This window comes from Rhipicephalus microplus, chromosome X, assembly GCF_043290135.1.
Source record: "Rhipicephalus microplus isolate Deutch F79 chromosome X, USDA_Rmic, whole genome shotgun sequence".
Taxonomy (NCBI): domain Eukaryota; kingdom Metazoa; phylum Arthropoda; class Arachnida; order Ixodida; family Ixodidae; genus Rhipicephalus; species Rhipicephalus microplus.
In genome coordinates this window covers 275,589,314-275,616,913 of record NC_134710.1, presented here as the reverse complement: position 1 = coordinate 275,616,913, position 27,600 = coordinate 275,589,314, and the positions used below count along the sequence as shown (strand labels likewise).

The following is a 27,600-nucleotide window of genomic DNA, read 5'->3' as shown; positions in this document are numbered from 1 at the left end:
AAGCTGCCAGGGGCAATTCCCAAACTGCATTCATCAAATGCTGCATAGGGTCTCTTCAAAGCCCCTCTGGCTTGACAAAAAAAAAAGTAATTTTATTAATTGAGTTGTAAACAACACAGCCTAATTTTGTTGCCTGCATTGTGTGCCATTCGCAAGCAATGTGCAAGGTTGACTTCTTTTTGAATGCCTCTTCAAATGCAGCCTATGCTCTCGTGATCGTGGCTTTTCATTCAGGTCATCAAGCAGTGCTAACCAAATTGGAGAGCTGCTATCGGCAGTGATCTGATGTCTGCTCCAATTTGGCCTAGAGGCAAAGCCTATAACAACGTGCTACATCTTGGCATAAATTTCTTTGTTTGCCCCAAGCTTATGCCACAATGTCGATTTTGAATTCTTTTGGTGGGAAACTAGACTGGTGCCCAAAACCAATATACAGAATAACCTCGTTAATGCAAACTCGGTTATTTTGAAATCCCACTTAATTCGAAGTATTTCTGCGGTCCCATATTTTGTAATGTAAGTTTTAGCAGATAATTTAAAGCCGCGGTCAGCACAAGTCCAATTAATTCGAAAACTTTGGGTGCAGTGTGCCGATTCCCGATCCCGATTTCGTCGCGAATCCGCAGAAACGAGGGCCCTTAAGGGGGCAGACTGAAAAGTGACAAAAAATTCATTTTTTAAAATTGACATGTTTGGTTTCTGCAAGTATTTTTCTATCTCTGCAAATTTTCATACACCAGGAAGTGGTATTTTTTTGTAATGTCATTGTAACTGTCCAGATTCTTGGTGCTGTTAACATGCAAAACCTGCAAAAAAATGGGGAACAGACTTCGAGGTTTCTTTATAATTTGCCGGCACCTGTGTTAGAAGCTCTGCTATAAATTTATGAGCCTTTTTAGAAGAATTGCAAAACATGCGCACCATGATTTTTGAAGAAGCTGTGTGTTTTCAGTTTTTCCCATTTTTTTCAAAAAGGTAAATTTACGACTGCTCAATTTTGAGGCCTCAATACCTCTGCAGCTAGGGCAGGTACCACAATAATTCTTTTTGCAATGGAAACCTGTAACTGTGTAGAATGCAAGTATGGGAGCAGAATTTACTTTACAAACCTTTTTAATTAATTACTCATCAAAATTGTAACACAATCCTAACTGCTTCTGAAAATGGATAGTTCATTTTGCTGTAAAATAACCAGGAAAGGCCTAAAAACGAAAAACTCTTGCATACTTTCACTCTATAGTCATTAGTCTATGTTGGCATACCTTAAATATCACTTTTAATTAAGCACTTTTTTCTATGGCAGCCTTAAACAATAGGGGGTGAACTTAAGTTATCTCAGGAACAAGATGAGTGACAGGAAAACTAAAAAAAAAAAGATTTGAAATCAGCAGAATAAACTATATAATCCTGTGCAGTTTGATCAAGATCACTGAAGAAATAAAAAAAAAGTCTAAGACCAGGCTGCCCCCTTAAGAGCCACTAGGCAATGTACTTTAGCGATACTAATGAGTGGTAGCTGAAGCACCCCTGCCTCGCTAATTCCAGCCGAAAAATAAAAATATACAAATAAAAAAATTCGCTCTTGTGGTCAACTGAAATATCGCCTCTGCAAAACAAGACATGCTTCACTGCAATACAGCAGTGACGTGTAGGCAGCATGTCGCATGCTTCTCTCAACATCAGTGCGTCACGATTTGTTCATTCATTCTGGGAATTTAAAGAAACGAATAAAGGACAGTCTAGAGAAATCTGCGATGTATGTGAACCTCCAAGTGCCGGTTGCTCCAGTGATTCGCGCACTTGGACAGCTGGCGGAGTTCTTGCCTGGAAGGCCTACTTCAAAAACTTGAGTCGAAAGCTTCAATGGTGATGTTTTCCAACCAAAACACACCGTGAATTTTGTCACACTGTCCTATATTAAATGCTTTATTTTACTGAAAAGGATGGGCGAATAGTCTCATCATGACGTACTGACGCAAGAAAGAGCAGGTGACATGCTGCCTGCGTGTCACTACTGTGCTGCAGTGAAGATGTCTTGTTTTTTGCAGGTGCACATTTTAGTTTGACTTTTTTTTTTTTTTGCGGTCACAGCAGTTAGGCCTGGAATTCCCCCTTGTTTGCGGCTAAACTGTGATCAGGTATTGCTGGAAAACATAACCCTTGGAGCCACAAACTAGCTGGCACAGCAAACGACCAGCCCTGATTAATTTTAATAATTTCAAGTGGCTTGCATTCGACATGCATGTTTTGTTAATTCAAATTAACGAAATTTTGCCCTTGGAGCCACAAACTAGCTGGCACAGCAAACAACCAGCCCTGATTAATTTTAATAATTTTAAGTTGCTTGCATTCCACATATTGCATGTTTTGTTAATTCGAATTAACGAAATTTTGCTGTATTACACCTGCAATTTCAATTGGTCATTGCAGTATATGGGAAGTGCTATGTAGTTGTTGCTGAGAACAAGGCTTCCAAACAATTCAAAGTAGTCCTTACTACGAAACTTGCTGCATTGGTTTTCTATTACTGCTAGACCATACTGTGAGATAACATTAAGTTTAATAAAATAAACTGCTGTGGTTAGTCTGAGAAAAGTAATTATGACCTAGTTGTTCTTAAATGACTGTCTTACTTGATTGGCTCTATAAAAGTACAGTAATTCATTATTTGCATATAGAATCAGCTGTTCATTTATTATTTTAAAAAGTTTTAGTGGTACTTGTTCTAGTTTACTTGTAAAATATTTCAGGCAGGGTGTCAGTGTTTTGACGCCATACAATGGGCAGGCTTCATACACAGTACTACGTGCTATACAGTGACTTACTCTGCTGAGAAAGCATGGTGTCCATGTATTCCGGTATATCTCAACTGGGCTTCTCGGCCTTAAGCAGCTGTACATGCCAACCAGCTTATGAAATGGCGAAGCTAGCTCCCCCATCACCGTATATCTTGCCAAGCACAGGCAAAACCAGTTATCGTACGGCCATCTGCTGCACGTTGAGCATACACTCGGGCCAAGAAGTCGTTTTGCTCTTCTTCGAGTGCCTTGATGATAGGTGTGGAGCACTTGAGGGGCTTGGGCTATCGCATGCAGTTGTTGCTTGGTGTAATGCAGGCAAAACCACATATAAAAATAGAGAAAAAAAGCGAGTGAGAAATAGAAAAAAAGAGAAAGATAGGGACGCAATTTGAGGAAGCTAAAATTGATGAGAGAAAAAAGACGCAAAGAATGGAAAGAGAAAACTGAAGAGAAACAAAGAAGGCTGTCCAGCTCCATATTTCTTTTAAGCTTGGCACCGTTGGTGCAAAGATGGTTTAGTTTTTGGAAAGTAAGTAGAGTGCATGGAAAATTGAGACAGTTTATGCACCCAATATTGTAACTAAAGCATTATGGAAAGCCCAAGTCATTTACATATACCAAGTGAATTTTTGGGAAGTGTTACGTGGCTTGAGCTGACTGTGCTTTACAAACTAGGGGACATCTGTAGAAAGGTGAAGAGCAGTGGCCTAATTTCATCTTTAGAAGCACTGCATGCATGTGTGCATAAATGGATTTGGTTTGACACGTGTTGCAACTGTTTTGGCTTGAGAGTTCAATATTTGCACATGAAAACATGCAGCTAGCAACTGCTGTGAAAAAAAAAAAAAAGAGAGATTTTGGTTGTTCCAGAAGCTCTGCCGAAATTGCTTTGTTCTATCATCACTGCATTGGTTGTTACTAGACATAAAGCAGCCAAGATGTTTAGTCCAGTGCACTTCTTCCTACTGATATTATGTATGTTAATACAGTTAACTAACCAGACAAAACTAGCAGGGAAACCAGTACTGTAGATTGAGATCAGAATTCTGCATTGCAAGAAAAACTGGCATGTGTTCATTCTTGACCTCACCCACTAGCGTAAACTATTTGTTGTGATTACACGAGGTATCACTTCTTTTTGTTAGAATAGAGAATATTGAGGTGGAGTAGAAAAGGTAAACATTGCCCAGTAAACGAAAAACACCCAGGACACCATGGGATTCGAACCCGGGTCCCCTGCGTGCCAGCCCAGTGTTCTTCCACTGAGCCACGCTGGTGCTTGGAACTCCTTTGAAAACTGGCCTTAAGTAGGCTTGTTGTTTGGAAAGGAATCACGTTTACGTGAGTAATAAAGTGTTTTAGAAGAGCAAAGGAACAACCAGGTGTCACATAATGCGAATTGCTCGAGTGGGCCATCGGATACTCCAATCCTTTATAAAAGCTTGATCTTGTCCACCTAATAACTGCGGCACATACCCACTGCGGGAAATTGTGGAAATTACAAAAGCTTCTGGCATAATGCATCCTCAGCCACAGCATAAAAAATTTGCAAAGTTCTTTGCAAGTGTGCAACGGGTGCCACGCTCCTCCAAAGAATGACGAAGGTTGTCATAATGAATGCCTGTCTACTACCTACTACACAATGATTAATGGCATAGTGTGTACCCTGCAAGTGTGCTTGCAGCTGCTACCCCAAGGGAGTTAAAAAAAAAGGGTGGGGGGGGGGGGGGGGGGGGCTTTGAAAGGCTGCTTTTCAAGCTTTCGCTCTGAGAGTGCTGCACGTTCCATGCAGGCCTGGTGCCTGTTGGTTTGTTTGTGTGTGTGTTTAATGGTAGTTCAGGGCCCTCATTGAGCTCTTGAGCATGCTTAGTGTCACTGAAAAAGTTAATCTTCGTGGGTGCTCTTTTGATGGGTTCTGTTCAGTTCATTGCCAGTTTTTTTCCTTGTCACATGCTTTTGTTCTTATCCTCCTGTCTGTTTCTATTCTTTTTGTCTTCCCACAAGACGTTAGTCTATCTAACAGACCCAAGGTATAAGTAGTGGTTCAAAGTAGAAAAGCTGCACATTTTTAGCTAGTGATTATTCAAACTTTTCATATACTAATATATTTTTGTGGCTTAGTCTGTTTTTTTTCTTTTTTTTTCTGCAGTGCGTACAAATGTTCTATGGGAACCAAGAAATGCTTAATGTAAAAAAAATATTTTTCAGAAAAAACTTGTAAAGTCACAGTGTATTGTGTGATTATCGAAATGTTTCCTACTGTTGAATTTAATGTACTTCAATTCTCTTCAATCATAGAACTTGCATTGTTTTCCAGTCATAGAAATGAGGACATGAAACTGAGACTGAGCTGTTTGTCATGATAACCATGTTAAAGCAATTCGTCTTATAGCTTTTTTTTTTTGCCAATGTCATGTGCAAATGCTTTTTTAATTGTAAATGTTGTCAAGTAGCAAATGGCTGCATTGTTAGCTTTCACTATTAAAAAAAAACAGCTGGAAGGGAAAAAATGAAAGCTTGCAATGCAATAAACATATAAGCAGGAGGTGTGTGCTCGAGCCGAAATTTCGGCAAGGGAAATTTATTTCAAGATTGAATCTTCTATGTAAGATGTGTCTACTTGTCGAAACATTGGCTTGAGCACATACACCCTGCTTACAGATTTATCAATATACAAGTTATTTTGAAAATTCATTAAGGTTGTCTATTTCAGAGTATAAGATAAATGTTATAGGTCTCAAATGTAGTAAATACATATGCAAGGTAATGCTCAGAAATTTTTTTCTCTTGATTGGAAAACTTGTAAAGCTTGCTATGAGATAGCAGCTGCCAGAAACTGAATATAGGTGTAGCGGCCACTTCAGTAAGCACTGCAGGGAGTTCAACCAACTAAAATAGTCAAGGTCCAGTTATAAATATTTTTTATTTTGATACCTGTTCTTGTGAATATCCAGAATGGAACGTGTCTGGCCTGTGTAATCAGTCCCAATATGGGTATTCGCAAGCACAAGCGTGTAAATTTAATAAAAAATGTAGTCATTCTGTCGCTGTTACACAGGTCACAGTTCTTTCCTAATTTGTTTTTGGTTAGGGGTTCTGGTGTTCATATTTAGAATCTCATTGCAGGGCCATAGCATGGTTAAGTGCACATTAAATTATACCAGGTTCTCAAAGTTAATATAGCGCATTCAGTGCTTTTCTCATAGCTTGAGCATTTCTTTCAGATGTTAAGCTGCCATTCAACAATTACAGTGATATAATTGCTGCACCAAGAGTGTGCAATTGGTGAACCAGGTCACCTGCAGGGTTTTATGGGTGCCTTATCAGCTTAGCGGCACTCGGCCGGCAGCATGCATTTACGATGTTATCCAAATAAATCTGGAGGCCCCTGGTAGCTGCCATCAAAGCATAGAAACCATTATGAGAGCGTAACTAGACACGACACACAAGAAGAAAGAGACGAGAACAGGTCCACACTACCAACTGGCTTTATTGAAGGAAGATCCATTGGTAGTGTGCACCTTTTCTCGTCTGCTTCTTGTGTCGTGTTTAGTTGCGCTCTCACGATGGTTTCTATGTCAAAACGACTACTCATCCAACAGTCAACTCTTCTGAAGACCACTCTGCTGTTTCCCCATGGTCACGAACATGCTGCAGGTGGCCTTGTTTACCATTGCAGGCTTTAGAGCAGCACAACTGCAGGGTTCAAAGTACTCAATCCTGTGTCATTTTTTAATATTTTGTGGGCTTTCTTTGCAATGTAGAAAAAGAACTGTTTGATATGTATCATGCAGGAAACATTTCAATGTTACGGTTCTCAATTTGTTCTACACCTGCCATCGCATTTAAGTCTGCAACCCATAATTTATTAATATTTAATCCTGCATGGAACGTGCAGCATGTTCATGTAAGCTGGAGGAGTGGCTTTAGAGTGCTTACTGCTGGCACAGTTTCAAAGTACCCTCTGCACAATGAGTCATCATATATTACAAAGTTTTGAAGCACCCACTACATGTTTCTAAGGCAATTGTGCACCTGAGTAGCAGCACCTTGTTTTAATGTGGTACATGCTGATGTACTATAGGCGTGAAATGAAAGCCGAACAGTAGCAAGCCTTCGTGATGGTATAATGCATGCCGTCCACTTATCAATGGACAGACACGCATATATGCGCAGCGGCAATCATGATAACTGGAGAAGCGCGCTATACCATCACGAAGGCTTGCCGCTATTCGGGTTTCATTTGACGCCGATAAAATATGAAAACGAATATTGGGTGAATTTTTTCTTGTTGGGCTTGTCGATGCATGTTATGGAAGTGCCAATGATATGAACACAATGAGCAAAAGTGCATGTCTGTGTCTCTTCCTTTGTTCCTCTCATTGGCACTTCTATCCTTCTGCAGTTATAGCCTGGTCTTTGGTAATGGGTGGACAGATTTAAACCACCCACTATGCAGTTCACATGGTGCAACAACTGGTGTGACTCTTTCTACTGCCACAAAATATCAAACCTGTTCCATGCATTTCCTCACCATTATGATTGTATAGGGTGTTTTTGTAAAAAACTTGCTTGCACACAGAAAGCCTTTGTTCAGATCCACATCGAGCCCTAGTTTTTGTTTATAAGCGTGTGCAATAGCTGCAAAGGACACTTGCGGTGGCAGAAAATTATGACATCAGAGTTATGAGCTCATATGCTGCTGTTATGAGCTCATAATATCTCATGCTGTAAAGTGCTGTGTAACTTTATGCTATTGTGAATAGTATTCACTCTATACAGTTTGCTTGTGGTGGCACCTTTGATTTCTTAATTCTCTGTTGAGTTATGTGATGCAACCTCTATGTTCGGAGCATTTGTAGATTTTTTTTTTCACGGTAGCATTATAGTGTTAATATATGGCGTAGATGAGTGTTCTGTGAGGGTCCATCGTTGACGGAAGAGCCAAGACTACTGCTCCAACCAGAAACGGCACTCTTACGACAAACAGTGGCAGTTTTATTGGGAAGGTTTCGGCAGTTGATGAAAGAAATTCTCTTTTTGTTTGATGGCTACATACTGATAATGTGCTTCATTGTTGTGCTTTATCATTATGGAAGCTTCAGGGCCAAAAAAGTTTCGGTACTTATTTGCAGCAGCATTCAATAGGGCTGCTATCCTACATGAGAAACAACTAAGAACTGCATGAAGATTTCTGAAAGGGGTGTTTCTGAATGGGTGGTGCAGCAGAGGCAATTGCAGCGGGACGTGTTCTTAGGGGCTGAAGTTGGCACATTTTTTGGAGCTTGTGGTGTATCCTTTTCCGAGCCCGTAAGCATTCCACAGGACATAAAAAAAAAAAAAAAGGTAAGCAGTCAAAAGTGGAAGTGGAATCAAAATCACTTTTGCGGCTTATATAAGAGTCTAGCAATATCTTTTTTAGTGTATATCCTTCCCTAGCAACATGTTGTGATGGTGCTGCGTCAGTAATGGTGTTGTTCATGAGGAAACTCCTGCTTGCTCGCGGGTTGCTCAAGTAAGTGAAATTATCAATGTACCGTAATTACTCGAATCTAGCGCGCATCTTTTTTCCGGTTAAGCGAGTTCATAAATCGCATGCACGTTAGAATCGAGTACGAAAAAAAAAAAAAAATGAATACGGTCATTCTATTGCCATCAGCATGTCCAAAATGGCCGCCCCCTACGTGCGTCGGCATGGTGCGTCGGCCATTTCTGCCTATGTGTTTCCCATGTGCGGCACTTCGTACGTGTGCTGAAGAGTTCGTCATCTTGTAGTGCATTAGTATCGACGGCATGGAATGTCCAACTCTAAAAACTCGACGAGTGCACCACGATGCTGCTTTAAAAAAAAAAGTCATCGCGTGTGCCGAAACGGACGGAAATCGGGCCGCATCGCGGTCGTTTGGAGTTTCCGAAATGTGCGTGCGGGACTGGCGGAAACAAATGCAGAAGATTGTTGACAGCAAAGATTCACGCAAAGGCTTCAGTGGACCACAGCAGGGTTGGTTTCCGCAAACTGAAGAGCTGCTCGGCGAGTATGTGATTGAGCAGTGAGCGGCACAGCGGCCCGTGACGACAGAACTGCTCCAAGTGCAGGCTATGCAGTTAGCCTTAAAATAAGGGCTAATGCGGGGTCAGTTTAAAGCGAGCAGGTGCTGGCTAACTAGCTTTATGAAGAGGAAAGGCTTTTCGCTCTGAAGGCGAACGGGCATATGCCAAAAGTTGCCGTAGGAGTACGAAGAAAAGCTTCACAGTTTTTCAGAGGTTCGTCCTAAACTTGCGGCACAACAACGGCTACCTGCTTGGGCAAATCGGGAATGCCGATCAGACGCCTCTTCGACATGCCTGGCACGACAGCCGTCGAGAAGAAGGGGGCGAAGCAAAATCGCGTGCTGACATCGGGCCACGGTAAAACTAGAGTGACGGCAATGGTCCGTTGCACGTCAGATAGGCACAAGCTTTCCCCGTACCTCATATTTAAACGGAAGACTCTCCCGAAAGGAGTCGTTTTCCAGAGTGGTGTGATCGTGCGGGCCCACGAGAAAAATGGGTGCGCGTTGCAATCGATGTTTTACTTTATTTTTTTTTTTCGTCGTGGAAACCGAGAACGCGTTACAATCGAGGGCGCGGTAGAATCGAGTAAATACGGTACTATTCATGGCCAGTACATGGGGCACTAGAATGCAGTTGGCAGACATTGTGCTATGCTCAATTTGTGACAGTTATGTGTCGTTTTCAATATTTGATCACCTAAAAATTTACGAACGTCGTAATAATATACAAATATATTTGTGATGGTGGTTTTTCTGACAAAATTTTGGTCTTAGTAGCATTTTGTGGTTTTAGTTGCGTGATGGGTTTTTCTGACAAAATTTTGGTCTTAGTAGCATTTTGTGGTTTTAGTTGCAGGAAGGAAAAAAAAAAAGATTCCTCACATTAAATTCAAGAGCTTTTGTTTGCAGACGGCTTCAATCATGATGTTAATTCAGATTTTGACGACAATGTGGAAAGATTTAGCTGAAGTGCAAAAGGGATTTTTTGGCTTCCTTGGTATGCAGTGTTAATACTCCCCAATAGGTATAAAATATTTTCTTTGATTTTGAAGTTCTCATCGTTTGAGCATCAGCAGTCCAGCCCTACTGCAGTGGGCATTATCCCGATAAGTCCACACAGTTTCACTGAGTTTGTGTACTCTGTGTCCTGTATGCAGCCTAAATCACAGAAATCGCTGTTCAGGTAACTAATGCACTTTTACATGCACCACACACAAATGGCAGATCTGCTGCTAGTACGTTGCGAATGGCTCTCTCTCCCCATGGCATCACACGGCCATGATACGTCAAAGAGAACCCACCCCCTCAATATCGAAATCGAAAGTTTTTTTTTTTTTAAGGTAGAGACATTAAAGAATATATGCGATGTATCCCCAGACACCACAATACTCTTTTAAGGACTCTCGACACCAGTGTTCTTATATAGAGCAACAATTTGAAAATAGTTGAAATTCGTGGCAGTACTCCTTGAACCTCGCATCTTCCGGAAAAGGAATGTTTGGTCATAATAACATCTTGAAAAACACAATTGAAACAAGCCCAATGTTTGGCAAAGAAAGAGCTTTTTGCTGAATGCCGCAGTTTGAGCCAGAATTCGATGAGCGATGATTGGAAGAAATGTGTGTGAACTGGATGGACATGAAAGCTGTTAGGCTGCTGTTTTTTTGTGTTGTGGAACAGAGCCAGTGAACACTAGAATGTGCTACAAGAAATGAAAAAAAAAAAAGTTGAAATGGAAAGGCCAGCATGGGTTCGTCGATGCAAAAAACAAATGGGAAGCATCAATCTGAATGTCTTCCTCGCTGGTCAGTATCGCATCAAAATTGGGAGGATTGCCAAAAGGCAGGTTGCACGAATAGCTATGTGCTTTGCCTGCTCGACTTTTGGAGGCTCTAGCGGAAAGTGATGAAAGGTTCACCGGAAAGAAAATGTGGAAGGCTATCTACAGTTGCAAGTGAACTTACCTTGATAAAGCTATTGTGCAAATCCCAGGCCCTAAAATATGTTCTGACCAAGAAGGCCATTTGCCAGGTCTGCAAGTGATTGCAAACTCTTCCAGAGGCTAGTTGTCAGAATGCAAGACAAAGTCTCGGGTTCAGTGTTCTAAATGCAATGTTTTTATTTCGTGTCTAAAGGTATGCGAGAACTGCTTTCGAGCTTTTCACATCGAATAAGGTGTTCTTGCTGGTTGTAAATGTCGCAAAAAGCTATGCAAAGTATAATTGATTTGACGAAAAGGAATAAGATTATCGAAGATGAAGTTTGATTTATGTGAAGTTTTTTTTTCTTTTTCTCTTATCAAAGCAAACCATTGTGCTCTCTGAGACGATGAACCTTTTGAAAAGAACCAAAGCCACTTTCTTTCAAGAATGAAAGCAAAATGAGGGTGTGTGCACACACAAGTGCAACAAATAACTCCCAGTGTCCATAGTGACAACTAGTAACTGGACGAAGTTCTTGTGAAAACCATTGTAATTATCATCTCCATGATATTTTTCTATGCTTTTAACTGGAAAAGAACATCTTAAGATTTTGTTATACCCCTATGAAAAACTGGATGGAAAGGGTATATGTGACTGGACTGCATGATTTTTCTCTATTGGTGACATGGAAAATAATTATATAAGAGCCCCATGTCTTGGCCTTTCGAAGCAGGTAGGCCAAGGGTGTACCTCAAGGCTAACAGGGCTTCGGTATTGAAATACACTGGCATTGTATAGAATTTGCTGTGCAGAATTATGTTATTATCTAAAAATAAGTAATTTCATTTCAGTACTGATGCTTTAGCATAGTGGATGTAAGTTTGTCTCGATGTAGTTTTGTCAAAAAAAGTTTTTAGGTTTGTGGAGGACTTTTTTGTACCGTCTGATCTGAGCTCATTTCCACGCTCATCTTGTCATTAATGCTTTACTGCAGTGCACTTGGGAATATTGCGATGAAGTAAGCAGTGGCATAATTGCTTGTGAGCATCTGGTCGATGTCTGCTCTCATGTCTGTTAATCTTGTCATTGTGTTTACACTATAGCAGCTTTTTCTATTTGCACAATAACAAGAACATCTTGTTTTTGTGTTTACAGTATAGAAGCTTTTTCTATTTGCACAATAACAAGAACATGTACCAAAAAGTTGCAGACTTGCTGTTCCAAGTAATGCCTACCTCTATTATGTCTGCTTCAAAGTTGCTTGAAAAGAAAAATTTTTTTTAGCTCCTATCCCGCTACAAACTGGCTGCATGACCACTGGGATGGCACAAAAATGTGGTTTCTATTGCTTTCTTTTTACAAAAGTTGTCTTCTCTTTGTGGACTGACTCAAATGATCAGAGATAGTCATGAGAAAAATTCAAGTTTGAAAAAAACATGTAACATGAAACTCCGTTTTATCAATGTGTTGAGGGCGCTGTGTATGAGGGCTTTGTGTTAATTAAAGATTCTGGGAACACAAGAATAGTGTTATCAAAACTCAGCGTGGTCTTCTTGTGCTGCCTTGTCGCAAATATGCCTGTCAGCCTCTCTTTCACGAAGGTGACGTAATCTGCGCAAGAATGTTACAAAGATAATACAAGTAAAAATCTTTGATAGGTTAGGTGATCAGTGTAGCTCTGCACTAGTCCTGCAATCCAATAAAGAACGGCAATTTCTGCGATTATGGTTTGAAAGCTGATGGCAGAGCATTAATCTTATGCAGGGGTCAAGTGCCTCGCCATGTGCGCCAATCCACTTCTGCTGTGCCATCGTGCTCCAAAACACATTGTGTGATACAGTTGAACCCCACTACAATGAACGCCGCTTCAACGAAATTCCCGCTACAACGAAAAATTCATGATTCTCCGTCAGTATTCCATAGGAGTCAATGCATAAATATTGTCGCGACAACGCCGTCCCGCTTCAACGACATTCCACGACACGATTCCAGGCTCAGATATTTATTTTTATACAGTAAACCTAATATTCAACATTTTGATCCATTTTCAGAACCTAAAAATACGTCGACGAAGTCTAAAACATGCGTTGGCATCACCAAAAACCACCGCTGTTCAGCAAACATAGGTGCTGCCACTGCTCGATAGCGATGGCAATGAGACTGCCTTGCTTTTGTCACTGGCGAAAGCAGGGCAGTCTCATTGCCATCGCTGTCGAGCAATGGCGGTGCCTGTGCTTGCTAAACAGCGGCAGTTTTGGTGGTGCAAACGCGTGCTTTATACTTCGTCGACGTATTTTCAGGCTCTGAAAATGCATCAAAATGTTGAACATTTGGTTTACTGTATAGCCGCAGACTATACGAAGCTGAAGCTCAGTTGCTTAGTTCATGGTTTCCTTCGTGCAGCTTCTGGGTGCATCTGCAGAACGATGCCTTTTCCGATTCCAATGCTTGTCATTTTGTTCGTGCTTGGCCAGAGTGGTAACTAATCAGAGCGGCTGTTCGTCCGCATTACTAACAAAATCAGCTAGCCGCGAGTGATATATGATAAGAATGGCATAAAATAAGGCAAAAGTCACTGCTCCACGATAGCCTGCTGCCATCTAGGCATTTTGACGGCGGACAGCTGTTGGTGTTAACGTGCTAATGCAACTGTTTGCTTCGCTCACGAAAGCGGTTGTAGTCATTGTTTCAGCGTGCTTTTCTCCATGGCCTTGCTATGCATGGGTGAGAATCGCGTCGTGACGCTGCTGGGATAGAATAAAAAGCAACGTACACTTTTTTAATTATTGGAATAAACGTTCCTTTTTTTTGCTAGTTCAGATTGGCTATATTTTTTTATTTCCCTAAAACGAAATTTTCACTTTAGCGAAATTTTTTTCGCACCCCTTCAGTTTCGTTGTAGTGGGGTTCGACTGTAGCCGCTCCCAAGCCATCTCTTGTGCCTTCATTTGCCACTGTCATCTGTGCCAGTGCGCACCCAAGCGAGCTCATTAGCTGGTGCTCTCTCCATGATGTTTCTGACAGCACGAAAAAAAATTGCTGCAAGGGTGAAACAATGAATGCAATAAGAAGAAACTGTAATTCTATGCGTATTAGGGCCTGCAGTTTACTCACTCATCAGTCGAAAAATTCCTGCAAGTGCGAAGCAAGGAATGTGATAGCAAGAAATTGTAATGCTATGCGTAGTAAGGCCAGCAGCTCACTCACTCACGAGTCTACTCACTCGTACTAGATTGAGCCATGAGTCGGGTTTAAAGCTAGTCTGGGTGACTAATAGTTACTCAAGTGAGTTCAAGTCTAAGTGAGGGACGTTTTTCTAAAACATGTATGGGATGGTAATGTCTTGCTGCTTAACGTGAGCACGTCCTTGTGAGCATGGTGTTGCAAGGGAATAATTACCTCTATGGGTGTTGCTGCTCGACAGGTAATGAACGCTGCTTAACGTGAGCACGTCCTTGTGAGCATGGTGTTGCAAGGGAATAATTACCTCTATGGGTGTTGCTGCTCGACAGGTAATGAACAAGGGCCAAGCTACATACAAGGATGCTGAGACATTGAAACTCACCGTCAAGAAGAAATGTGCTACCACCTCATCTGTGTCTTCAGCGGCTGGTGGCGCCCCTGGACGATCCCGTGCTGCAGCGGTAGCAGCTGCTGCTGCCATTGGTGCGGGCATCCACCGCCGTACGGACCTTATGCACTCTGCAGTCGAGGCTGTGCGTGCCCTTGGGGAGAACGGTGGCTCAACTTTAGGCGCCATTGTCAAGTTTGTGCGACAAGCATTAAGGTTGGACCCAGGAGTGCGGTTGCGGCTTGCTGTGAAGCGTGCTGTCACAGCAGGCCGGTTGGTGCGCATGGGTCGTCTTTATAGACTTCCAGGAAGTGACAGTGACGAGTCTGAAACTGACTCTGATGACGAACCGGATGCCAGTGACCGTCTTGGAGTGGGCAAGAATGGGGACATCACAGGCAGGATGGGTCAGAAGGTAGGTTTTCTGAATTCTTGCATCTCTTAAGAAAATAGAACAATTCGCATATAGCGTTCAGGGGCGCAATGAAAGAATCAGGCAGAAAGACAGCGCTTAAGTGGGTGTCAAAGATGGGGTGCCCTGTCTCATTTGTTTCTGCTTTCATGTGTGTCCTGTAGATAACTGCGAAAGTAAGGCGGAAACGTTGTTTCATATGTTTGTATGCCTATCTTCCAGCCCTCCTGAGCTTTTTGTAATGCTTACAAATTTATGCCTACTTCGCTATTTGACAGTGCTGAGAATAGTTAAAAAAATTAAGTATATTTGCAAAAAAACATTTGAAAGGTCTTGCAAGATTATATCTCCTTCAGATGCAAATTGGGAAGGTTTGTCTGAAAATATGTCACACTTGCATGTAATTGTAAGGCACTGTAGCTGTACACAGCTAAAAAGTGTGCGTCATTTCCTCCTTAAAGGCAAATGCATACAAGCCTACCCTAATCGGCGTGCAATCTAGACTGAAATCACTCAGCAGTGTACTACAAAGGCGAGTTGCCTTTGCAGTTCATTGCAGAGTTCATGAGCAGTACTATTTCTTTAGTCGCAGAGGTGGTTGGCTGGCACGCCAATATGGGGGGGGGGGGGGGCTCTTCAGGCTTTTTTAAATTTAATATTTTAATTAACTTTAATTACTGTAGTTTGCACCAAACAACATATTGCCTCAGTGCCTTTATAGATTAATTTTTATTTGACCACAGATTCATACTTGAAGAAAAAAAAAGAAAGGTTCTAATGTTGTTTTGTGCAAGTTTCAGTTATTGTAATTAGTATATAATTATATGTCTATGATTATGCCAAGTGATGTCTTATTTCTGAATGAATAGAACAGAAATCTTATTCTCAAAATGCATGCTCATTTTTTTGCTTGTATTAATTTTGCGCTTACCGAAATTCCACTTTCCTAGTCACTTCAGGAATGTGGCATATCCAACAGCCAATTGGACGTTGTAGTGCTTTCACTGAAATATTGGCAGCAGGCATAAGCAAGATGTTGCAGTTGAATAAAGAGACATTTTTAACGTGATAGCATTAAAGAGCTCGTTTCGCAAAAATTCTGGCATTGGTGTCGTCGGTTGTGAGTGAAAAATCAACTTTGTGTGACCAAAAAAAATTTAGAAGGATGAAAATAAAATAAATTAAAAAAATTTCGACTGAGCGGGGATTGAACCTGGGTCGTTTGCGTGGCAAGTGGTGGTTCTACCGCACAGCCACACGTCTGCTTGTAAATACAGTGAAAATACCTTCTGCTGCTTCAAAATGCAGTGAAAGTAACCTTCATGCTTTACCGATACACGTGTCCTGTATACATACTTCACAATACACCACGAAAAATTACCCCGCTGCGGTGGTCAAGTGGCTAAGGTACTCGGCTGCTGACCCGCAGGTCGCGGGTTCGATTCCCGGCTGCGGCGGCAGCATTTTCGATGGAGGCCAAAATGCTGTAGGCCTGTGTGCTCAGATTTGGGTGCATGTTAAAGAATTACAGGGGGTCTACATTTCTGGAGCCCTCCACTATGACGTCTCTCATAATCATATCGTGGTTTTGGGACGTTATACCCAACATATCAATGTTGTGCCCTGGCATATTGAGCTCAGGGGTGCACGCTTTTGCCTCTCTAATCACTACCTCTTCACTAACATTCTCATGCTCGCTGCGGCTTCACTTGACCAGCAAACGGGGTTGTTTTATGCTCTTTCTATTTCCATTCATAATCTTCACAATACATCATTTCTTTGCGTTTCAAGCTTCCTTGGTATTCCCAAAACCAAGCTGACACGTCACAGCTAGAAAAGCACGACATTGAATGCGTTAATTAACATGTGCAGAGGACACTCAATTGATCCAATGTATTGCTCTTGTTCTAGTGGGCAGAACTGGCAAAAATGGTCTGCCTCGGTGTATCAGTGGCTAGGGTGCCTGACCCGAAGGTTACGGGTTCAATCCTGGCCACAGCGATTGCATTTCAATGGGGGCGAAATTGTAGAGGCCAATGTAATGTGGGATGTCGGTAGAAATTGCTGGTAGAAATTCGCATGCTGGATATATTTTTAAACATAATCATGGGCTTCTTTATTTATATACTTGAACCTCATCATAACAAACTTGTATCTTACGTAAAAATAAGTTCGTTATATCTGAGAATTTATTATAAAGTATTATTCTTAGCACTGAATCTATTGTGAAACTGTTTCATTTACTTTGTTACAACTGATATTTCGTTATATCTGGATTCAATATATCAAGGTTTGAGTGTATCTTTAATTTTTAAATGCTGGCCCTATGCCCATGTCTTTGGAAAAGCTTGCATTTCTGCTGCCTAGTGCATAAGAGAGTCATCATCATCATCAGCCTGACTATGTCCACTGCAGGACAAAGGCCTCTCCCATGTTTCGACAGTTAACCCGGTCCTGTGCTTGCTGCTGCCTATTTATACCCGCAAACTTCTTAATCTCATCTGCCCACCTAACCTTCTGTCTCCCCCTAACCCGCTTCCCTTCTTTGGGAATCCAGTTAGTTACCCTTAATGACCAGCGGTTATCCTGTCTACGCGCTACATGCATAAGAGAGTAGTAATCTTTAACTGCTATCATTAATTCAGTCAACTTGTATTAATTATACTGTCATGGGACCAAAGAAATCGGTCAATTATCAAGTGGGCCAAGTTAAACAAGCTGCGGCAAAAAATCAAAATACATGACTGATTCATTTATTTGCACTTTTTATGGGTTCAACGTAGGAAGCAAATATAAAAATAACATTATAGCTTTAACCAAACAGAAATGCATTGTGTATACGATATTCTAGTCACTGAGAAAGATGAAATCGGCTAACCATGCCATTGATTCATTGATATGTGGGGTTTAACATCCCAAAACCACTATATGATTATGAGAGACGCCGTAGTGGAGGGATCCGGAAATTTCGACCACCTGGGGTTTTTTAACGTGCACCCAAATCTGAGCACACGGGCCTACAACATTTTCGCCTCCATCGGAAATGCAGCCGCCGCAGCCGGGATTTGAACCCGTGACCTGCGGGTCAGCAGCCGAGTACCTTAGCCACTCGACTACCACGGCGGGGCAGCTAACCCTGCCATTCACACAACGGCAATTGACTGACTGACCATGATCCTAATTGAAGACAGTGTTGCCCTGTATAAAAGACCCCAACATGTCTCTTTATGTATGAACAAAAACGTATTTGTATTCTACATTTATTGAAGGTCAACTATCACAGTTGAGATGGGGTCCAATGCTTTGATTAGCCCCTTCATTAGTTCATACAAAGATGCACAAAAATTATTTGGAAAAGCTAAACCACATAACTTTTGCCTGCACCTTAACATGCAAAACTACATGTTTCTTCAATGCTGCTTCAAAAATTAGACTGAAAGGGGAGCATAGTAGTCGTGCTGTGCTTGTTTTGTAGAATGTGTATAACTTGCTCTGTCACCATTCATGGTCACCATATTGGGGTGGCTGGCTTGGCTGGGTCTGATAAAAGCCGTAAAATGCCGAGCAAGCACCCCCCTTCCTTTTTCAGAAGATGTGAAATAAGCGCGAATGACTGGTCCACGACTGAGCAAGCGCCCCCTTTCAAATCTGGTCAGATTATCCTTCACCCTAGGTGGAGGTGCTTGCTTGGCATTTTATGGTAGTGATCTCTCTTTTGGTTCTGTACCAGATCGTACTGACTGAGCAGAAAAGAAAAGTTTGTGTTACATGCATTTAAAGTATTTCTCGGGCAGCCGAAAAATAGGCGTTTTCAGTGGAAGATTTGGGTTCAATTCATTATCCCAAGCCTGGTCTAAAAAGCCGCTACTGTTAGAAATCGTCTACTGCAGTCATTATTGGTGGCAGGTATCTATGGTGACCAAAAGTTTAAATTAATCTGTGAAGCCTCATTTCAAGATTGACAATGGAAGCTATGTTAACAGGTATGCATTCTCAAGGGGATGATTATTTTGGTTGCACTCTTTTTTATTTTATTTTTATTTTATTTTTATTTATGACATACTGCAGGCCCCACAAGGGGCCCAAGCAGGAGGGGCATAATCACTCAAGTATAAACAAACCGACAATACAAGGTAAAATACAGCAACTTCTAAAAAGAAAAAGAAACATACTGTCTCAATTTTCTATATGTTCAATCCCATCAATACTACAGACAACAGATATGGGCAGATCATTCCAGTCAGATATGGTGCATGGATAGAAGGAAAATTTGAAGACGTTTGTTCTGGCGCTGTAGGGGGTCAGGGATGCAGCGTGTCGATGTCGTGTACGCCGAGAAGTCAATGGCTGAATAAACTGATCAGGGCTAATGCCGAGTTTGTTGCTCTTAAGCTGGTAAAGAAATTGAAGCCTTTCTATTTTACGTCGTGCCTGCAACGTTTAGATCCCGTGCTCTTTCATGAGAGTAGTAGGCGAGTCTGATAAACGATATTTTGAGTAGATAAAGCGAACCGCTTTGCGCTGTATCATTTCAAGAGCCTGAATATTTTTTTGCTTGTGCGGGTCCCAAACTGAGCATGCGTATTCGAGTTTCGGTCTAATAATTGATGTGTATGCAAGAAGTTTAACACTTGGAGGAGCTAATTTAAGTTTGTGTCTGAGAAGGCAGAGCTTGTGAAAAGAGGACGCACAGACGTTGGAAACGTGCCGATTCCAACTTAGGTTGTTTGTAATGGTGACACCAAGGTACTTGTAACAACTGACTTCACAAAGCGGTCGTTCAGGAAGCTCATAGGAAAACGACAAGCTGTTCTTCTTTTTAGTAATTTTCATGAAGACCGATTTTTCGGCATTTAACTTCATATTCCACTTTGTGCACCATGCCTGTATGCTAAGAAGGTTAGAATTTAATTGAATTTGATCCTCGTGGCAAGTTATTTCGTTAAAAAGAATACAATCATCCGCAAATAGTCTAATTTGTACTGGGCTGGTAATCACATCAACAATATCATTAATATATATAAGAAACAAAAGAGGGCCTAGTACACTACTTTGCGGAACGCCAGATGTGACGGGTAAAGATTTGGAACATTTATCATCAATACTAACATATTGCGTGCGGTCAGATAGATAAGAAGAAATCCAGTTTGTTATATAAAGGCCGGAAGTCCAATTGCCTGTAGTTTGAGCATGAGTTGCGAATGTGGAACAAGGTCTAAGGCCTTTCGAAAATCCAGGAAAATTACGTCGACCTGGCCAGTCTTATCAAGGACGCCGGCAAAACTGTGAACAATAGAGGTTAATTGAGTGACAGTAGAAAATCCTTTTCTAAAACCATGTTGGAAGCAGGATAATAAACCGTTATCGTTGAGAAACTTGGAAATGTAGTTAGCTATAATATGTTCTCAAATTTTACAGCAAGATGATGTTAATGAAATGGGACGATAATTACCAGGAACCATGACATCGCCTTTTTTAAACACGGGAACAATGCGTCCGTCTTTCCAATCAAAGGGTAGGACACCAGAAGATAATGATGTGTTGAAAATTGCCACAAGAAAGGGTGATAATGCTTCAGCATAACGGGAAAGAAAAACGTTCGGTATCCCGTCAGGACCAGGTGAAGACTTAGTTTTTAGGTTAAGCATCATAGAAATCACACCAGATATAGACACAATATCAGCATTGATTCTGCAATTGGAAACAATTTGGGGCATAAGCTCATGTACTGTCGAAAATACACCGTGGAAATAAGCGTTGAAATGCTCAGCAATGTCTGTCTTATCAACGAGGAGTGCATTATCGTGACGTAATTTTTCAATAGGTTTTCTTTTGTTCGACAAGAAGTTCCAAAATTTCTGCGGAGCAGATCGAATGAAATTCGGCAACTCGTGCTCAAAATAACTTCGTTTAGCGCTTGCTACGGCTTGATTAAGGGCTAATTGAGTGGTTTGAATGATGTCACGAGAGGACACTCCTCGCTTCAGGCGTTTTAATTTTCTTTTCAAGTGTAAAATATTCCTAGAAATCCAAGGGGTTAGCTTACGCGTCTTTTTTACCTTGTCTGGAACAAAATGTTCGATACAGTGAAGACACATGTTCTTGAAAGTATCCCACATTTGGGCAGTGTTAGAACCGTGGAAGTTGCTTAGGCGGAGTTCTAAATAATCTAACACAGATTCATCATGGGCACGGGAAAATTTTTTGACGCGAATACATTTAGCTCGAGGCACAGTACACACTTTTTCCACAGAGCATGAAAAAGACACCATATGGTGGTCAGAAAGACCATTTTCAATGCAGACATAATAATTTTGTATTGATTGACTTACAAAAACAAGGTCAAGTACAGAAGCACAGGTCATGCCGACACGTGTTGGTTGCTTCACCACCTGGCGCAAATCATGGCACATCATTATATCTAGTAGATACGAGGTTTGCGGGGATTGTCCGACACTGGCAAAAGCGGAGTCCCAATTTACGTTAGGCATGTTAAAATCGCCCACAAGAAATATTCTGTCATGCTTGTATGACGCCATGTGTTCGTGTAAGTCATGCAGAAACCGAGGAGGCGAGTCAGGTGCATGATACACAGCAAAGATAAGAAATGAACGCCCACAGAAGGATACCTTCAAAGAAAGGCTTTCGTGGTCGTCGATCTGATTAAGAAGCGTCGCATCAAGAGCACATTTTACGAGCACAGCGACACCGCCTCCGCTACGATTTCTATCTCGACGATACACCCGATAGGAGGAGGGGAAAACGACATCATCCCTGATATCGTCACACAACCAGGTTTCCGTGATAACAACAATGTGCGGACTATTGCCAAGAAGAATGGACTCCAGTTGCTCGGATTTATTAACGATGCTGCGTGGGTTAATATTTAGGAGGCGCAGTTGTTTAGAATCGGGGCGTTCAGGTCATGTTTTATGTTTACTGGACTGGGAACTGGCAATTTTAATCCTCGAGTTTTTGCAGTCATCCCATACATACCTATCCCGATCAACCATAAGTTTGTCATGTACAAGATTAACCTTCTTGCCTTGTCTCTTTTCTTCTTTGGCGCTGTTCCAGAGCAGTTTACGTTTACGGAGTGTTTCCTTAGAATAGTCATTTTGAACAGAAATATCTGTACCCTTTAGCTTACGGGCATTCGATATAGTTTGCTGCTTTTCGTTGTAATCCTGAAAATATACGATAACTGGGCGACTGACACCGGGCCATTTGACATCAAGTTTATGTTCAAAAACCTCAGTGAGTACAGCTTCTTTCAGCATGTCCTCGGTTTCTTCCGGTGGCTCAGGTATGCCGAAAACAACTAGGTTGGACCGCCTGCTCCTGTCTTCAAGATCAGTAAATTTAGCTTCAAGCGTGGCCACTGTCACCTTCAGAGCATCAATACAGGCAGTACGTTGTTCCAGTACAGCGAAACGCGAGTTCCAATCGGAAATAATTTTTTCCATGTTTTCTTGTTGCGCCTTTATCGCAGCTATGTCCGAAGAAATTTTGTTCTGACCATCCAGTAGCTCCTTCAGCATTTTCTCGACAGGCCCAGGGTTCACCTCAACATGCCCACACAGAAGTAACGAGCATACGCAGTAAACGTCATACGCAATACAAAGGCACTGATGGGGGCACGGCAAGACCAGAAGACCAGGGCAATCGCTCCTTATTGTACACTAGTGAGTACCCACCTGCACAATGCGGAAGAATGGCGTTTTAGGCCACATGTTCGCTCCGGGTCTGCCGTGCCCACTGAAGCTGAAGTTCTGGATGCCAACTTTTATAGGGGACGCAGACGAGGTCACATGATGCGAAGGGGGCGGAGCAAGCTCGATGACAGGGTAGCAATTACTGGCGATGCAAGGGCCCATCTTGGGTGAATCCATACGGCACGTGTAGGCTGTTGATACGTCGGTTGCGCAGTGCGTTCCGGCCAGACCGAACAGGAAAACCTGCACAATGCGGAAGAATGGCGTTTTAGGCCACATGTTCGCTCCGGGTCCGCCGTGCCCACTGACACTTGTCACTCTTTGCAAACAGTTTGTTACAAATATTCTTGAAGATTGTATGCTATGCCATTTAAGCTTGTTCGGGCAAATACTAGAGCTCATACCACACATGTGTGTGGTGAAGAGTGATCACAGTATTTATTGCACAATCATTGCACTCACCCCAATTTCCTGTGAAGAACTAGCCCCCCATCTTTTCTTTCCATAAGAGGTGCATTCCCAACTTTGGTTTCAAGTGGTTCGCAAACAGCTCTATTGTAATTCCCTGTTCACTTACTCAATATCATGGCAGCACAACTGACTGAGAAGCCATCTCTGAGTGGGTTGTGCTTTCACTAAGTCATCTCTCATTGGAAAAATGATGCTCTATGTCACAGTGCCACTGTAACCGCCCATTTAAAAAAAGACATGTAGGTCTTCTGTAGGTGAACTATACATTTGCCCTATATTTTAATGGCTCCTCACGCGGTTTGTACATTGTGAAAGAATGAGCATGTTGCAGAGATATGTGGTGGCAAATTTCTCAACATTGTTTAAAATGGGTTTCAATGGCAAAACAGTTAATTTCAAACAAGCAATTCCTCTCAAAGAAGCTGTGCTTTCATCCTAAAGTTGCGTTCAGACTGCAGTAGTATCTTTCATAAGTGTCGTATCGCACAACATCAGCATCGTCTGCTTCCTTAGCTAACGACCACGTATGTTCCCATTGATCTTTTTGGTATGATACATTTTTTACGATTTGTCAATCACCACTCTGAATGTGCGTTGCGTCCATGCGTTGCGTTTAGTCGCTGGCACTCGCTATCTCGCGGTATAATGAGGCTGCTCATAAACTTTCTGTGCTACTAGTGCTACTAACCTTTGCTTCTCGTTTAGATAACTGGCAGCACGAAAACCGCTTTGGCAACTGGAGTGATTATTGTACCTTTAGCAAACATTTTTCCGAGTTGCGCCGTATCGAGTCCAACAGATACAATTTGTTACTTTCACTTAAGTTCTTAGCAATGAATGCGATACCGACAAATTATATTGTTACACCAAATAATATGGCTTAACGTCATCCATAGGGAGTGCTAGTGGCGGGGTTGCCATTTTGAAGGTCCGCACACTCGCAAAAACTTGCTGCACGCACGATGTTCGATATCCGTACAGCGACTTGGTGACCAAAACAACCCCCGGATCACCTCTTGCACCCCGATGCACGTACAGATGGAATCCGACTTGTCTAGAGCACCCAGCCGATCGCTCTAGCTGCCGTTTTCTTCAGAAATATGTAAAGAGAGACGCCGTAATGATACCAAACATGGTCATGCTGCGTGTTTGGCCCTTTTGCTATAATGTAAGCATTAACGCAAGCTTGTAGCTAATGTGAGATAGAAGCCGCGTACAACAACAGTGTTGACTGACTTGCGTTCCGCTGCTCTAGATAAATGTGATTCATCTGTACAGCACGAATGGGGCGTAAGAATGGACCTCTAAAATGGAGCGACGATAATGTGGCGGCTTTGCAATCAAGGCTCAGTGCATACTATTATATGGTCGCTTTAGAAAGTGAAGCACTTTTCGCACAGTCTGTTCGCGTTGAGAGTACAAGATAGAAAGGTGTACCAGCTGTTTTTAATGCCTGCCCAAAATAGTGTGCACGCCAGCGATCCCACCTCTAAAGTCAATGTTCATACCTCCCCCCCCCCCCCCCCCCCTGCGTTTCTAGCTCCTTCCTGCTCTTTGTAGACGGGCGGTGTGTTCCTCTCTGCTTGAGTAACAATCGATGGCAGGCTTGGCACATCCTCAGTGCAAAGGAGATAGGTTGGCTCTTCTTGGTTTGAGCCGCGTTCAATGCCCCCGCTCTCGCGCTTTTACGATGCGTGAGTGGGATGTTATTGAGTGCACATTTTTTTTTTGCCATGGCATATATAGCACAAAATGACCTTTGCCTGCCTGACCCCCCTCCCTCAGATCAAGGTGCCGCCCCCCCCCCCCCCCAAAAAGTTAAAAAGTCTCTTGTGTTCGAGAATTGCTGCTGTTTGTCCAGTGATGAATTAGTTTTAAAGATTATTTCATTAAAACACTCCCTAGGTGGTGCTGCTTCACAAACATCAACTGGGGCCTGGTATAGGAGCTCTTAAAGCAAAGCTTTATTTGCCAATCATGTGAGACCTCCAAGTATCATCTAGGCGTTATCTAAACGTACTGTAGCATCTCAGTGATGTGATACCGCGGCATATACGAATTCGTGAAATTTTCCAATCAAATTCTACTGTGTTCATTAGGCCAAAATTTAAATGTTTAGAACACTTTTCTTAATTGTGGCTGGTGTTATGAACATTAGTACTGAAACCGTCGAATGAAAGCATAGAGCAGCGTGCTCGAAGCTTCCGAAGTACGTGTGCAAACAGCGCATGCACTGTCTTCTACAGTGCGTTTGTTTGTCGTTGCCATAGCCGTTGCAGATGTGGACAAAACCGCAATCGTTCTTGACATGATCATGTATGGTGACGACATTACTGACAGAGTTGTGAAGATGTGCGCATGTTCAACACTCGGACCAGTGAAAGCAACGCTGCTTTCTGCAAACTCTGGACAAAACCGCGCCATATGCGATCATAGATAGCATAAAACAACTTAGTTTTTAAGGTGCAGCCAGTGCATGTGGATTGGAAACGGAACTACTGTTTGCCGAAACCGCCGCGCGCCGCGGTTGCGGCGACGCGATAGCGCTATATGAGCTCTGAGGGCACGCAGCGGTAGAGTAAAGACAGAGCAGTGGTAGGGAAAAGGCTAGAAGCAATTTGGCATTCCTGTCCAAAGAATTTATCAGCGAGCAAGGCTTTGACCCGCGCTTTCGCTGGAGCGAGCTGCGCCGTCCCGTTCATTCACGTGTGTCTTAGGAAGACATGCCCGAGTTGTTTTGACGGTAATAGATTTTGCTAGTTGCTTGATGACGCAAAATTTCGGGAGTATTTGCGTGCTCCCCCTTTGAGACTCACTGTCCTGGGAAACCCTACATTGTGTTCGGCCACTCTAAGCCATTATAAGACCGTAACGCCGATGCTTGCGATTGAGACCCCCTCCCCCCCGCTCTCGCTCTTGTTTTTCGCAATGTTTTTTTTATGTTTTCTTTTGGTGCCTAGTGATTGGGAAAAATAATTCAGTGTGACCCCCCCCCACCCGTTGCGAAAATCTTCCGGATTCATAATCCTTGAACTTGGCAGTTATGCAGAGTCCCTCTTAATTGTATCATAGTTTTGGGATGCTAAACCCCAGCTTTATTCCCAAGTAGAAGCTAGTGCTTTTGAGGGTATTACTTTCATAAGGTTCTACCTGACTTCACCGAATTTTGGGCGCTCGGCTTATGCGGCTGTCATTTTGAAAAATTGGAAATGTTTTTTGTTGTTTTCTTAAATGGTGTCCCCCACCAAACCTTGTGAAGGGGGCAGTATACCCAAAAAATTGGTCCTGGAATAATAAAACTTACCTTCGCCTCACAAGATTACCTCTGTGACTGATAACCATTAGTCTAAATGCGATTTTTAATCTCTTTATCTTGAACGTAACTGTTTTATGCTTGAATGATCTCATCCTGTTGCATCTGGCTCTAATTCCAGTAGCATGGTCAATTTTATTCATGGGGTGTGCATTGGATTATGGGAATCGTGCTGCTGGAGAGTATTTCAGTTCTGCATGCATTATACCCGTGCCAAACGGGCAGAGAAAATGGCATTTACCCCCGAATGCCTTCAGATTTATTGCCATTCGTGCGGTGCCACACGGGCGAACAAAATGGCATTAATCCGAATGCCATTCGCCACCAACTGCCTTCGCCAGAACTCAGTTGACTGAGAAATGCCTACTCTCGACGACACAGCTCGCGAAGTGCGATTTACTTGAAAGTATATAAAACAAATCATATTGAGCTAAAAATGAAATTTCCCGTCTTTTATTTGCACTTAAGTCTTAAAAAGATGCTTTGAACGTTATACGAAGAAAATAAAGTATTGATAATGAAACGTTTGTCAATTTTAGCGAAACTTTGGCAAACAAGCATGCAACACTGGTATGTTCATCGTCATCGCCATCGAGTTCACTTTCTCCGTGACTTTCTCTGCTTTTTTCATCAGTTCCCACATTGGCGATTGAACGTTTTCCCACACACAAGTGCTGCCGTGAAAAAACGAACTCTTCGAACATCTTCTTCTGAGATATGCGACAGGTGCGATGCGACAGGCGCCATTTTCTATTTACGCTGTGGATCTGACTAGTGTTGGCTTAGGTTGCTACGGTCGGCTGCAACGTTGTAAAACAAAGCAAGAAACTAAAACTTAGGACAGCGTAATACGCTTATTTCTACATTTGATGATTATCTGATGTGTATGAAGCTTGTAAATGCTTCTTAATTTTTTTATTGCTTTTCACTCAATGCTCACTTGGAAGGTGCTGTGATCGACATCATCAAGTCAAATGTCATTCGCTTTGGACGTGTAGCAGCGCCGGCGAAACAAATGTCATTCGGGAACTGAAGGTCTTCGCCACCAAATGTCATTTTCTATGGCCGTGTGGCACGGGTATTACTGGTGGAATCGGTGCATGCTGATGCCCATTTCCTTCTAGAAGGCCAAGAAACCAAACAGCAATGTTTTAAGGATAGTGCAAGCTGTGTTTTAGGAATAGTACAAGTTATTGCAGCAAAGCTTAGTTACGTAATGTATTTCTTTTTCATAAGCTTTCTGTGTGAACGCTCAGTTTGCTTACTCACCATATATGCCAGATCAAATCATGAGTGCAACTACACATACAATGAAGGATCAACCAAGGTCAATAAGACAAAA

The 27,600-nt window shown here is 42.2% G+C and overlaps 2 protein-coding genes across 5 annotated transcripts in view; one reads left to right on the top strand and one right to left on the bottom strand.

Annotated features, from left to right (window-relative positions):
- LOC119161486 (uncharacterized) overlaps positions 1-27,600 on the top strand; it is a 195,545-nt gene that overhangs the window by 16,029 nt on the left and 151,916 nt on the right. For both annotated transcript variants that reach the window (XM_075879190.1, XM_075879191.1), the window contains one exon: positions 14,289-14,762. In XM_075879190.1, coding sequence (XP_075735305.1) covers positions 14,289-14,762 — 474 coding nt within the window. The remainder of the gene's footprint in view (positions 1-14,288; positions 14,763-27,600) is intronic.
- The window catches only part of LOC142776130 (uncharacterized), a 43,761-nt gene continuing 30,814 nt past the window's right edge, over positions 14,654-27,600 (bottom strand). Inside the window, exons 2-4 of one of the 3 annotated variants that reach the window (XR_012887330.1) lie at positions 22,457-22,717; positions 15,691-15,763; positions 14,654-14,787 (exon numbers count right to left, since the gene is read on the bottom strand). Coding sequence is in view for 2 of the 3 variants with exons in the window: in XM_075879198.1 (XP_075735313.1) it covers positions 14,740-14,787; positions 22,457-22,717 (309 nt within the window). In the remaining variant the exon portion in view is untranslated. Of the gene's footprint in view, positions 14,788-15,107; positions 15,764-22,456; positions 22,718-27,600 lie in introns of those variants that run through there. The other 2 variants (XM_075879198.1, XM_075879199.1) reach the window with 2 other exon arrangements.